The 14880-nt window shown below is 41.7% G+C and overlaps 1 protein-coding gene across 3 annotated transcripts in view; it reads right to left on the bottom strand.

Annotated features, from left to right (window-relative positions):
* Window positions 1-304: 304 nt before the first annotated feature.
* Window positions 305-14880, bottom strand: part of aadat (aminoadipate aminotransferase) — a 23606-nt gene continuing 9030 nt past the window's right edge. For all 3 annotated transcript variants that reach the window (XM_083788615.1, XM_083788617.1, XM_083788616.1), the window contains exons 9-14: window positions 12811-12907; window positions 10695-10756; window positions 4299-4363; window positions 3027-3133; window positions 645-746; window positions 305-380 (exon numbers count right to left, since the gene is read on the bottom strand). In XM_083788615.1, the coding sequence (XP_083644741.1) occupies window positions 339-380; window positions 645-746; window positions 3027-3133; window positions 4299-4363; window positions 10695-10756; window positions 12811-12907 (475 nt within the window). In that variant the 3' untranslated portion in view covers window positions 305-338. The remainder of the gene's footprint in view (window positions 381-644; window positions 747-3026; window positions 3134-4298; window positions 4364-10694; window positions 10757-12810; window positions 12908-14880) is intronic.

Raw genomic sequence — 14880 nt, 5'->3', positions numbered from 1 at the left:
AGTTATCCAGTTACCTTACCGGAATATAGGGCTATAACATCTGAACTGGGTCCGTCAGCCACAGTAACTTCCTGCATAAAATTAAATATTTAAAAAAGTATGGCATTTGTGACATAAATTAGTGAAGGTACGTCTAATGCAAGTCAGCTAAATGATAATGTTTAAAGGTTACCTTTAACAGTTCTGATAAAACTGGGAACATTTCTAAAATTCAACATACAAATTCATTTGTACGTATTTTGGAGTAAAATATTATTTTAGTCCACAGTAAAATTTAAGTATCACAGTAAAATATATGTTGTTGAAAAAAAAACGACTCCAATCTTGTCTCTGGCTCCTCACAAAGCCTCTTTGATGAGCGAGGAGAGCCTTTTGAAAGCCTGTTGAAAAGACAAACAAGAGAAACAGTCATGGACGTGGAAGTCACTCAGCCGACAAAAACACAAATGCAAACACACTAAGCTATACAGCAAAGTTGCTGTATAGCTTAGTGTGTTTGCATTTGTGTTTTTGTCTGTCTGCATTTTTATTGAGTGTGAATGTACAGTACAGTACAGTACAGTACTGTACACGTGTCTGTGTTGTTGCTGCTTGTGTGTGTGTGTGTGTGTGTGTGTGTGTGTGTGTGTGAGTGTGTTGTTTACCTCATCGATCTGTTGTGGCGTGGACAAAGAGAAGGCCGCTCTGACATAGGGACAGGGATCAGAACTGTTGATCGTGAATACACCTCCAGGAACTAGCAGCACCTTTTAGACACACACACACACACACACACACACACACACACACACACACACAGGCACGTGCAGAGAGTGTTAGAGAGGCAGGGGCTGACATCCCGTAAAGAGGGCACTTTTGGACCCAAAATTGCGAAAATAGCAGATCTACAAGCTCACAACGCGTCGCACTGCGACGTGTTGAGAGCTTGTAGATCAGCTATTTTCAGGGCGTACGACATGGATTTCTAAACAAATTTGTTCAACGCAAAATACTGTGTTAATAAGTTCAGGAGACTTCGGAAAAAAAGCAATTCTCCTGAATGGTGCTTCCGCCATGGCATGGAAAGGAGAGGAGGGCATTTGCATTTCTTTCACCATTCGTGGTCTGGAAAGGGCAGTTGTTTTACAGACGGGTAAAATGTCTATGTGTGTGCACATCCCTGCATACACACACACACACACACACACACACACACACACACACACACACACACACACACACACACACACACACACACACACACACACACACACACACACACACACACACACACACACACACACACACACACACACAGGGAGACACATTAGTACCATACTCATACACACACACAGAGGCCCAGAGTGGGGTGCATTAGAAACAGACATCAACCTCCCAGGAACTACTGCCCAAAGTCCAGCAACTCAGTTAAGCCGTTTAGGGTAATTATTACAGCCTCAACTTGTGTAAGACTTAAGTTTATGCAGACAGAACAGAAGGGCTCTTGTGAGCTTCCTTCCAGCCCTATACATACCGTAGGACCACAGTGGAAACAATTAAGTCCCAGGGACTTTTTTGTGTTTATCCTTTTAGTTCAAATCTCTCACTGTACCTTTTTGTGCCGTTTACATTTCTGTCTAATAAAGTATTCAATCAATCAATCAATCAATATGCCAAAATGTAATCACTTAATGAAAATGAATTAAACAAGAATTGCTATTCACTTCAATTGTACAATATTTAAGTTAAACATTTCAAGCAAAATAAAACTCATTGGGCGCACGCACGCACGCACACAGACCTTCTCCTAGATGGCTCGTCTCTTACAGAGAGCCAACCCGTAAAAAGCCTATTGTTCCTTTCACATGGCATCAGGCCAATCAGCAAGCACGATTTAGTGTGTACTTGTGTGTGTGTGTGTGTGTGTGTGTGTGTGTCCTTCTGTCTGCGTGGGTGGGAGAACACTGGGCTACTAAATCTATGTGCTTGTGTGCACAATGGCTGCTTTCCTGGGTCACCCCACACCCCATTCAGCCACAGGGGGCTAGGGAGCCTCGCCCTGGGTCACCCCACACCTGCTAACACAGTGGTGCTCAACCTGTGGGCCAGTGCCCAACGGTGGGCCGTGAGGGTAATAGCAAGTGGTCCCCGTCTCCCAAGTGCCATGATTTTTGTATAAAAAGTAAAACATCTCCAGTTTTTGACGTGTTTATGAGGTGACAGTACTTCATTAGACTCCTTGGTGTGGTTATGTGCAATGATGTCTTCCTTTTGTATTTAGGGTTTCTTCCTGGAGGCTGAAACTTTGACAGTCAAACGTGCCAATGAAAAAAACAGTGATATTGTGACATCACACTATCATCCCCTCCCCTAACCCCTCCCCCTTTATCATACAACCACAGCTGTGGGTGCGGCTTCAGTTAAGGTGGATCACCACCCACCATTTCAACAAATACTGTACACTTTTTTGAAAAATAAATAAATAAGCTTCCCCCTTATATAATAATAACACCTGATGATCATGTTTTAGGGTGGAAAAATCATGGCACTCCATCTTTAAAACCTTTCAAATGTTCTGTGTTACTACTCAGGTTGTTTTTAAAACAAGAAAGAGAAGGACGAAGACAGTCAGACGGACAAACAGAGTGAAAGACAGACAGACAGACAGACAGACAGACAGACAGACAGACAGACAGACAGACAGACAGACAGACAGACAGACAGACAGACAGACAGACAGACAGACAGACAGACAGACAGACAGACAGGGCTGCTGTCAGAGAGACAGAGAGAACATTGACACACTGTGGACTACTTGTTAATCACCAAGCGTGATAAATGGAGAATGACAAGGCAAAGTAAAATAGAACTGTGTTATTTATAGATGCCCTTACACCAGCACTTAACCTCTGAACTTCTAATCTACATACATTATTTAATTCCCTTGGTAGATATACATCTTTGTACGTGTACGCGTGTACGAGCGTGCGCGTGTGTGTCTGTGTGTCTGTGTGCGTGCGTATGTATGTGTTGCCCTTTTTACAGACCTCCTTCTCCAGTGCCTTCTCCATAATGAGCTGCTGTGTATCTGGGATGCTCTTCAGTTTCATCCAAAGGAACATACCTGCCGATGGGACATGCCACTCAGCCAGACCTACACACACGCACGCACGCACGCACGCACGCACGCACGCACACGCACACACACACACACACACACACACACACACACACACACACACACACAAAATAAAATAAAAGAAAGAAAACTAGAGTCCGGGTGCAGTGCTTCGTCAACAGAACTGCCCTGCGGTGACCTTTGACAGGCACTGCAATGATTAATGAACAGCTTCTCCAGAAGGCCCAGACCTCTGTTTATGCTATGGTGTCTCATGTCTGTTGTTGTCCTATTTGTTTGTATTGTTTGTATGTTTAAACCACTACTTTTGCTGTAACCTAATTGCCCTTCTGGGACATTAATAAACATGAACATTGAACCTTTTTAGCAATACACAGCAGTCTGACAACACAACAGTACTTTATAGTACTAAGAACAGTACTAAGACCCACTGTTGTGACAACACAACAGTACTTCTGCCCAAAACACATTCAGTTTATTGAGTACAGCAGCATACTGTATATACAGTATATATTAATATTCATCTGCCGTCGGACAGAAACCAGCATGTCCAAAATATTAACTTTCCAGAAAACATTTTTAAAAGATCTAAGTTGATACGGTAACTTTAGTTAGGAGGCTTTGACCACTAATGTGGAGATCATTGATTAGAAAGACGAAGTCATTCTATTCAATGATAGAAAAAAACCCCAGCTATCTCCATCATTGGAGTTAGGTGGTTTGACCGACAGCAGAGCAGAGTCGATGGGATTATGGGATGTATGGAGCGGGCCAAGCATGGATTCAATTGTGTTAAAAAGTTTAATCTAATTCATTTCACAAATGAATTAACTCCATTAACTCAGTTAATTTGAAAGCCCAGGTTTCTGCCCAACATGGAGGATACAGTATACGTGTAGTATGATTCAGTTTATGATTATGATATGAGTGCACCATACAGTATATATATATACACTATACACGTGTAGTATGATTCAGTTGTATTATGAGTGCACCATACAGTATATACACTATACATGTGTAGTATGATTCAGTTGTATTATGAGTGCACCATACAGTATATACACTATACACGTGTCGTATGATTCAGTTGTATTATGAGTGCACCATACAGTATATACACTATACATGTGTAGTATGATTCAGTTGTATTATGAGTGCACCATACATACATACAGACCTGTGAGCCACTTGTCTGCGGAGGAGATCATGGCATCTCGTTGTTTCCTGTAAAACTCGATTACACTGCAAGAGGAATGCAAAGTGTTTCACACACTGCTGACGGACACTGGTCCAAAACATACACTGAATCAGCTGACAGCTGTGGCCACGTACTGTACTTCAGCATGCAGAGGGAGAGAAACGTCAAAACAATAAAAACTATTGATAAATCTTGAAAGCTGTTTTTTAGCATTACATGATACAGTAATGTAGGTTGGCAGTCTTGGAGATCAGAATAGGACTAATAAAATAACGGCATCACTTCGATCTTACTCGATCTTCATCAGGAATAAAAACAAAACAAAAGATTCCCGATGGAGATCGAGTAAGATCGAAATGAACAGGTGTGGATTGTCTTTTTCTTTTTATAGTTAATCATTGTTTGTCCAGCAGCACCTGGATGAGAGTGAACTGGATGTGCATGCATGAGATCTCCAACATGAGCTGAGCTCTTATTGGTCTAGCAGCGCTTTAGCTGAGCTGTGACGGGCATAGCAGCGTCAGCTGAGCTGTGAATGGTGCATTATCTGGGCAGAGCCTTCGGGGGTTGTAGTGTCGTAATAGTGTGGAGGAGAAGAGAAAAAAAGCCACGTAGGACTTCCGGTAGGATGGCGGAGGAAGGAGCTGCTTGATTAGTGAGCTCCCCAAAGTTGGGCATGATAAGTTAAAATAACCACGGAAAAACAGATTCAAAATGGAAAAGTTATGACACGAAATGAGTGGTGAACAACAAGGAAGCCGTAGGATAACTCGAAGTTATAGAGCAGATAAACAAACTAAAGAAAACGACGACGGGAGTGGAGTGAAAGAAAACACCGACAGCATGGCGGAGGACTGCGCCGAAGTCATACGAGCCGGGCTCGCTGAAATCACCAAAGAGCTAAAGACTTTTAAAGAAGGCATACAACAGGAGCTGGCTAAGTTTAAAGAAGAAATGAAGAGGGAAATGAAGGAAGAATTCACAAACTATCGTGTAATAGTGGATCGGGAGCTACAACGACAAGACGAGGAGGTGACGGAGCAGAAGACGAACATGGCCGAGGCGCAGACACGGATATCAGAGGTGGAGGACTGGAGGACGGGAGCGACCGAGGCCATGATGACACTGGTGGACCAGATTGAACAACTACAAGAAAGGCAACTGAATGCTGACGCCAGAGCAAGACGGAATAATATCCGTGTATTCAACTGTCCAGAAAACAGCGAACAAGGGACCACTGTAATTCAATATTTGGAACAGCTGTTTCACACAGAGCTTGATTTACCAGCAGGGACTCAGCTCCAGCTGCAGAGGGCGCACCGTGCACTGGCTCAGAAACCTACTCGCCCGTCTGCAACACCACGATCCATTGTGGCAAACTTTCTTCAATTCGAGACGAAGGAATTGGTGCTGAGAAAAGCCTGGGAGGCGAAAATACAAGTAGGAGACAAACAGCTCGGTTTCGATCACGATTACCCACCCGAAGTTGTGAAGAAGAGAAAGGACTATATTCCGTTCAAAAGAAGGTTGAAAGCAAAAGGAATCCGGTTCCAGACGCCGTTCACGAAGATGAGGATACAGTGGCCTGACGGTGAGAAGACATACAGAAGTGCGGAGGACGTTGCCCAGGCCATGGAGGAGAGAGGCTATATGGAAGGAGAATACAACCGCGACTCGGCAGCGGGACCCGGCGCATCGGCGGAGGTGGATGCGGAGGGCTCGGGAGTCGCGGGGGTGGAGAGAGAACGGCGACGAGCTGAAGGAGGACAACGGTGGGAACCGGAGTGGAGGAAGATGGAAAAGAGGCGAGGAGCGGCGTGGAGAGCTAAGGACAACCTACGAATGTTTATGAGGAAATAGGCTGGGAAAAGAGGTAACATAGAGTTGGGTTGAATGAACGAGGGGGGTAAATAGGCGAAGAAGGACTTTTTCTGTTTGATTTTATTTTTTAAGAAAGGAAGGAAAAGAAAGATAAATGGATATACAGAGGATACCATATATATAACAATTTGGTTAATTTCTAAGTAAGATTGAAATCCCATATATATTGTTTTATTTGTACATAACCAACGCTTTGTAGGGAATATGTTATCTTGGGCTTCATTGATATTTAAATGTACCAACTGGAGGGGTTTGCTTAATTAGGTAGGGAATGGCTAGGCACTGGGGAAACTCACAGGTTGAGAGTAGTACTAGGTTGTCTAGAGAGGGGCCCCCGTGCAAGACGGGGACTGTCCCCTCACCCCCTTATGAGGGTTTAAGGGTCACGGATGTTTTACATCGTGTTTGGAAGCTATGTGTGTGTTTAGTGTTTTATGTTTTTGTTTTATCGACAAGCGGATGCAAATACTGTAATGTAACTAGGAAGGAATCAAATATGAAGGGAACCATAAGGAATAACAATGTCTAATAAGTTGGGGATAATGTCGCTGAATGTAAATGGGTTGAATTCACCAGTTAAGAGAAAAAGGGTCATGACAAAATTGAGAAAGGAAAAAATGCAAGTCTTTTTTCTACAAGAAACTCATCTAAACAAAACGGAACATGATAAACTAAAAAGGTTTGGTTATAGGAACTCATATTATAGTTCATACAAAAACGGGAAGAGAAGAGGAGTTATAATACTAATAGCTAATACAGTCAACTTTGATTTTGAAAAGGAGATTAAAGATAAAGAAGGGAGGTACATTATTGTGAAGGGGAGAATAGATAATGAACCGGTAACTTTAGTAAACATATATGCACCGCCAGAAAGTGACAAGAAGTTTTTTAAAGACATGTTTGACGTTATAGCTGTGGAAACAAAGGGTATTTTGATTGCAGGAGGGGACACAAATGTGGTTTTATCTGATAAAAAAGATACAACAAGTAAGAAGAGAAGCAAGACACATTTAGCTAAGTTTGTAAACGCATCATTGAGTGAGATGGGGCTGGTAGATATATGGAGGAGACTCCACCCGACAGATATGGACTTCACCCATTACTCCGCTGCACATAAAGTCCACTCTAGGATCGACCAATTTTTTGTGAATAAGGGGGATAGTTACAGAGTTAAGGAATGTGAGATAGGAGGGGCAGATCTATCGGACCACAACCCACTGTTTTTGAAAATTGGTTTAAATAATAGGAAGAGGCAGACAGCATGGAGACTTAATATGGGTATGTTGAACAGTGAAGTGAGAAAAGAGAAAGTCAGGACAGATTTAAGTACATACCTTGAGGAAAATAACAATGGGGAAGTGGATCCGACTATAGTATGGGACGCTATGAAAGCTGTCATGAGAGGTAAATTGATAGTGGAGACTGCATTAATGAAGAAGGCTAAACTAATAACTTATAAGAAAAATAATGAAGATTTAAGGGCATTGGAACAGGAATACCAGATGACAAAAAATGAGGAAATATATAAAAATATTAAAGACTTGAAAATTAAAATAAAGGGGGCCCAATTAGACGAAATTGAAAGGAAAAGTAAATATGTAAAACAAAACTATTATGAGGCCGGGGCAAGGGCCACTAAATTATTGGCTAAACGTATGCGTAAGCAACAGACATTGAGCAATATTAGCAAAATCAGAGATCCTAAAACCAAGAAATTAGCAACTGAACCAGAGGAAATAGAGAGAGTTTTTAAACAATATTATGAGGAGCTCTATACACAGCCCGAACAGGCAGAGGAAGAAGAAATGAAAACCTATTTAGATCAGCTGGACCTGCCAAATATAGGGGCAATGCAGAACCGTAAAATAACGGCTAATATTACGGCAGACGACATTATTGAGGCAATTAGTTCCTTTAAAAATAATAAATCACCAGGAAGTGATGGGTTCCCTGTGGAGTGGTACAAAATGTTCAGAGAAGAGTTGATACCTATGCTGGTAGCATCCTTTAATTGGACCCTAAACAAACATAAAATACCACCATCTTGGTCCGAAGCAATAATCTCAGTGATACCAAAGCCGGGAAGGGATAAAGAGCAATGTGGGAGCTATAGACCCATATCCATTTTGAATGTGGACTATAAAATTTACACCAAGATTATATCTAGAAGGTTAGCGAACATAGCCAACGAGCTTTTGGACGAGGACCAGACAGGCTTCATAGTCAGTCGTCAAACTCATGACAATGTAAGGAGAACTATACATGTTGTAGATCAAGCACAGAGGACTAAAACAAGCACTCTATTAGTGAGTGTTGATGCAGAGGCTGCCTATGACAGGGTCAATTGGAGGTTCCTTTACGCTGTATTGACAAGATTTGGGTTCAATAAGAAAGCATTACAGTGTGTAAAAACATTATACCAACAACCTACGGCTAGAATTAAAGTGAATGGGAGCTTGTCTGGGAAATTCAACCTACAACGATCGACTAGGCAAGGATGCTGTCTTTCGCCTACGTTATTCGCGTTTTTTATTGAACCCTTAGCACAAGCCGTGAGAGATAATGAAGGTATACAAGGGGTGACGGTAAACGGTAACGAACACAAGATAGGACTTTTTGCCGATGATGTAATTGCCTTCCTCCAGAAACCAAATGACTCACTCCCCATTTTAAGCAAGGTACTAGAAGAATTTGGTCGTTTGTCAGGGTACAAGATCAACATAGCCAAAACACAGATTTTGGCTTTAAATTATGCTCCAAATCCAGCTATAAGGGGAGCCTTCAACTTTAATTGGGAACAAAAAAGTATTAAATATTTGGGTATAAACATAACAAAAAATCTGTCCACACTATATAAAGCCAATTACGAAAAATTAAATCAGGAGATAAAAAAAGACATTGATAGATGGGCTACTTTGCCACTAGACCTGAATTCAAGGTTGGAGGCAGTTAAAATAAATGTATTATCCAGATTGCTCTTTCTATTCCAGTCCTTGCCTGTAGAGGTCCCACAAGGGCAATTTATTACATGGGACAGAATGATCTCTAGGTTTGTGTGGGCCGGACAGAGGCCAAGGGTCAGATTTCAAACCCTTCAACTCCCAAAGGAAAGAGGGGGTATGAGTCTTCCCAACCTAAAAATGTACTATCATGCGGCCCAGTTACGGTATGTAGGATGTTGGTGTAAACCAGATTATATAGCAAAATGGAAAGATATGGAAAAAGAATTCAACAAACATCCCATTCAGAATATTATAGGAGACAAGGAGAAGTTTAAGAAAATAAAACACAGTATAGATCCAATCACCCGATTTACACTGGAGATCTGGTTTAAAATAGTAAAAAATTATAAGTTAGAAGAGGATATAAAGATTTTAAAATGGATGGCATTTGATAGTTTATTTAAACCTGCAGGGTATGATAAGGAATTTAAAATATGGAGTAATAGAGGAATGACAGCATGGTGTGTTTTGGAGAAAAATGGTACATTGGAGAGTTTCACGGATTTGAGTGTTAAATACATGTTGGATAAACATGATTTCTTCAGATATTTGCAACTAAGGGATTATTACAATAAGGAAGTCAAAGGGAGGCCCTCCATAGAAGTGAATGGTATTGTCCAAATCATTAAAAATATATACAAGGGGAATAAGATTCGAATTATATCAGCATTATATACAACTCTGATGAGTGGCAGTCATTCAACGGAATACATTAAAAAGAAATGGGAAGCAGAACTAAACATAGAAATTACAGAAAAAGATTGGACACATATGTGGAGTATGCATCAATCAACTACCAATTCACGGATATGGAGGGAATTCTCTTGGAAAAATCTATGCAGATTTTTTATAACACCAAAAATCAAGAGTAAACAGTTGAAGCAACAGATACAATGCTGGAGAGGTTGTGGGGATGTAAATGTGGATCACTCACACGTGTTTTGGAAATGTCCCAAAATGGATGATTTTTGGAAGATGATACATGATCAGATACAAAAAATATTGGGATATGAGGTGCCTATGAAGTGTGATGTTCTGTATTTAGGAAACTTGACGGGGGGTAAGATTCGAGGAGAGGATAGATACTTGATAAACATTTTGTTGGCGGCAGGAAAGAAAGCTATCACAAGAAAATGGGGACAGATGGAGCCTCCAACACAGGGGCAATGGGAGGACTTGATTCAGGAGATTCATTTCATGGAGAAACTGACACATCGTCTGAGACTACAGGAAGAAAAAATGGAGGACAAATGGTATAAATGGACAGTATTTAAGAGTATGGGGGAATGAGAGTCAATAGTAAATGCCTAGATACACTTTATGTAACCATTTTGAAATGCAATGTCGATGTCTTTTTCTTTTTTCTGTCCTTTTTTGTTTTGTTTCTTTCTTTGTATGTTTGTGGTGTTGTTGTATACTGTGCGTTTTTTGTCTGTCCTGTAAAATTAATAAAAATTTAAGTTAAAAAAAAAAAAAAAAAAAAGCCACGTACCCATCTATGTGGCTCAGGAAGCCCTCCTGTCCCCAGCTATGCAGCAGCTGGGATACCATGAGCTGAAAGAGAGATAGAGAGAGAGAGACAGAGAGAAGCAGTGTAACAGTACATTTGAACAGCGGGCGACAGCCAGACGAATTTTACGGAAGTGCATTATTTGTCAATTCCATTTAGGGTGCAGTGGTTCTCAATTATATATTTTTATTTCAAGGACCCCCATAACTCTGAGAGTGTACAAATGGAACATTATGGGGCCATTTGGAACCCACTCGACTCAAAGACACTTTGTGACCCACTGGTGTTAGCAGAGTGTTTCCAGTGAGCCAACACGCACAATAGCAGCACCCTGACTCTGTTTGACCAAAATGGTAACAGAGCCTTCATTTAGTATCAGTGGTAACACCTGTGAAGGAAGTAGGGAAGTGGCCCACGTTATTTCCAAAATGGCATGTGTGTGCATATAGCGGCCATCACTAACTAAATAAACCCTTCAATGAGTGAGCACACCTAACAAGGTACAACGCGACATACTGTGGCACGCTGTTGTAAGCTTATTATGCTTGTCCTGCTGTGGCATGTTGTAACTTAAGCTTGTAGATCTGCTGTCTATCAATGACTGACTGACTGACATTGTATATGATTTACAATCAGTCAGTCATAGACAAAAATGATACCCATTCTAGGAACATAGTAATACACCAACGTCTAATCTCTTTTTTTCCTTATTCTTTTTTGCTGCAAGGTTCCCAGATTGCAACACTGACATGAACAATAATAAGGCCATCACACGTTTAGCAGTCTCATGCCTTACATCGACACTTTGAACTTATGCCATCTGGCCAAAGATACAGAACTTCAGCCAACAAACTGCCTCACTGATGGGATGATGTTTTGTGTATATACTGGTGACATCATGTATTGTGTTATGTTGTTATATGGTTCTGTGCTTTTCTGTTGAACAGACTGTGAAGATGTTGTGCCCCTGAAGGGACATTATTAATATTATTTAAACATTTTAATTACTAATAGTGACAACAATTGGCAACAACTTGCTATTAGCATCATCTGACAAGCCTTGAAATGGAACACCCAAGGAAAACACAAGTAATAGCTGAAGAAGATGTGTCCAGGCCGAAATGCCTGGACATGAGTATAATGGCCTATACTCTTTACGATTTATAATTCAGGCATTTGGCAGACGTGATTTACAGTAAGCAAGAACACAAACATGGTAATACATCAAATACATCAAAATAGTCATCATGAATGATGATCATACGGAAGCTAAGAACCTAACAGTGGAATATCTATATAATGAAACTATACGTACACACTATAGAGTGCTATGTGTCTACATAAAATGCTATCTGAGTTACTGTCTCTCTCTCCTGTCTGATTCCTCCTAGCAGTGTTTGTTTTCTCTGTGCAAATAATGCAACTCAATTTACATCCAGTGACCAAACAAGTTCAAGGTTCTATGAGCCACTTTTCCTCTTGTTACAGTCCACACTAAAAGGAAACTGTCAGAGCTCACTCCAGAAATAAACAAACATTAGGACGATGTGCTTGCTAATGTAACGCATTATTATTGCATTATTATATACTTATAATATGCATTATTAACTTGTTTTAACAAGTAAGACGCGCAAACGCGGGAAGCGAATGCAGCTCGTAAATTGCAATAACAACAATTAGAATAAATTACGTACTTTTTCTTTTCTTTTTAGTTAGTAATTTTTTTAAGTGTGTGTGTGTGTGTGTGTGTGTGTGTGTGCTACAGCTGCGCCCTCTGGTGGCGGGCGGGTGGTGTCACAGCGGGACAGACAGACACAGACACACAGACATGATCTGCAGGGTCTCATAGTTAGTGCTCATTGCGTTCGCAATGAAAGAACATAGTTACAAACTGACTGAAATGCATTGAAAAGTTGGAGAACATTTTCAAGGTTTCTTTGACAGTGCAATATCTAAATCTAGATTTGACTATTGTACCTTTTTTCAAATGACAGCATCAGGGACATTCAACATGAGCCCTAGAATGCTGGGCATGTCGCTGTTAATCTAACTCAGCGGAAGCAGCATGAAGGAATATGGAAACAGAGGGTGGAGTCACCTGTGTGAAGGTGCTAGTGTGCATGGTAGAGGCCTGGATATGAAGCACCACCCTGTCCACCAGAGGCTTGGGACCGGTCACAAAGCCTATCCTCAACCTGAAATCACAAGATAAGATACACCATGTTGTTGTGCATTCAACCACACACCGCTCGTTTGCATCTGAACAAAACAAAGGCGTGCACATGCATACACTACACACATGCACAGCTTCTGGGTTACGCAAGCATGTTCAGCATGTGCAAAACCATGCAATGGAAATACGCAACGTAACACAAACACACATCCAAGTATTATATAAATTCTCTACACACGGACTAATGGTACAGAGTCTGAACAGACTGTATACAGTAGATTACTAACATGGGCTACTAGAGATATGGACTAATAGTACACACCAGTAGTAGTCCATTACTCTGCTAGAATGTTTGTTTCTCATTTTTTCTTTTACTTCCTAGAGGTATACTTGTTTTAACACAGCTACAGTACAGTGGCCTTGCGGTTAGAGTGTCCGCCCTGAGACTGGGAGGTCGGTGTTCGATCCCCGGCCGGGTCATACCAAAGACTGTGAAAAAATGGGACCCAGTGCCTCCCTGCTTGGCACTCTGCATCAAGGGTTGGATTGGGGGTAACTCCCTGTGACATACTGTACTAGCGTCATGGGGGTGTACTTGTACGTCATGGGGCGGCAGTGGATCAGGGGTAGAGTGGCCTGATGGGAACCCAGTTCGAACCCAGGCTCCCCCAGAGTTAGTGTCCTTGAGCAAGACTCTGAACCCCGATGTGCATGGTTGGTGCCTTGCATGGTTTCTGCTGCCATCGGTGTGTGAATATGTGGGTGAATGTAATGCACAAGCCTTGGATAAAGGCGCTATATGAATTTACCATTTATGTCCAGGAGGTGTACTTGTACATCAAGCTGACTCACGCTACAGAAACAGGAGATAGACTCCTGAGTCCTGCCCTAGGCTCGGAAAGGCTTACAGTACATGTAAGGCCAAAGGTCCATTGCAGCCATCGTGTCAGCGTCAACACAGGGAATGTTCCCTGTTTAGTGCTACACTGCCGACGTTGCAATGCATTCGCCCTGGTTCAATATTTGATGCCGAACGCAACGCGACGCAATTTGGGTGGAGCTTTGGCGTAACCGGATTATTAGTTAATATTGTCCCTGGCCATTTAATTTAGCATTAGCAATGTGACGGCCAAATACATACAAAAGCAAACATATACTGTATCAAGGTAATAATAATAATAATAATAATAATAATAATGTAAAACTATTAATAAGTAACTAAATACAAGAATAACTAACAGATTTATTTTCCTGACAATGTCAAAGCCCACTATTTGGGTGAGAGTCTAAAAACAGAGTTCTTACTATGCCAGCATTAGTAACGAACTTGTTTGTTTCCCTATTTCCTGTTTTGCTTAGTGCTGAGTCCTGTTTTTCCATGCGCACGCACGCACGCGCGCACGCACGCACGCACGCACGCACGCACACACACACACACACACACACACACACACACACACACACACACACACACACACACACACACACACACACACACACACACACACACACACACACACACACACACACACACACACACACACACACACACACACACACACACACACACACACACACACACACACACACACACACACACACACACACACACACACAGAGCCCAGGGATTGCACTGCAGTGCAGGGGGAAGCACAAACTAATTAAATAGTTGTGTGAACTGTAAAAGCTGGGGTCAGGCGGGCCCTGACTTGTTCAGGGAACCCTTGCTTGTTCATCTGCGGCAAATCATAACATGCACTTAAAGACAAACGACAGCTAAATTTAACTCGCATCACGTGTCAGGTGAATGTCTATTGCATGTAACATGCACGCCCACAGAAGAACAAACGTTATACAACAGGTCGTTTCGAGGAAGCAATCTGATTGGTTGAAACTTGAATCAGCCTTCTATCCATGCTTCAAACGAGCGTAATAGAACACCTAATCAAAACAAAGAAATCGGCTGCTCTGTTCTCCCAGAGCGCAGCAGACAGG

This window comes from Protomyctophum parallelum (genome assembly GCF_964188405.1).
Source record: "Protomyctophum parallelum genome assembly, chromosome: 18".
In the NCBI taxonomy this organism is placed as follows: Eukaryota; Metazoa; Chordata; class Actinopteri; order Myctophiformes; family Myctophidae; genus Protomyctophum; species Protomyctophum parallelum.
Note: the sequence above shows the minus strand (reverse complement) of the source record. Positions and strands in the feature narration are given on the sequence as shown.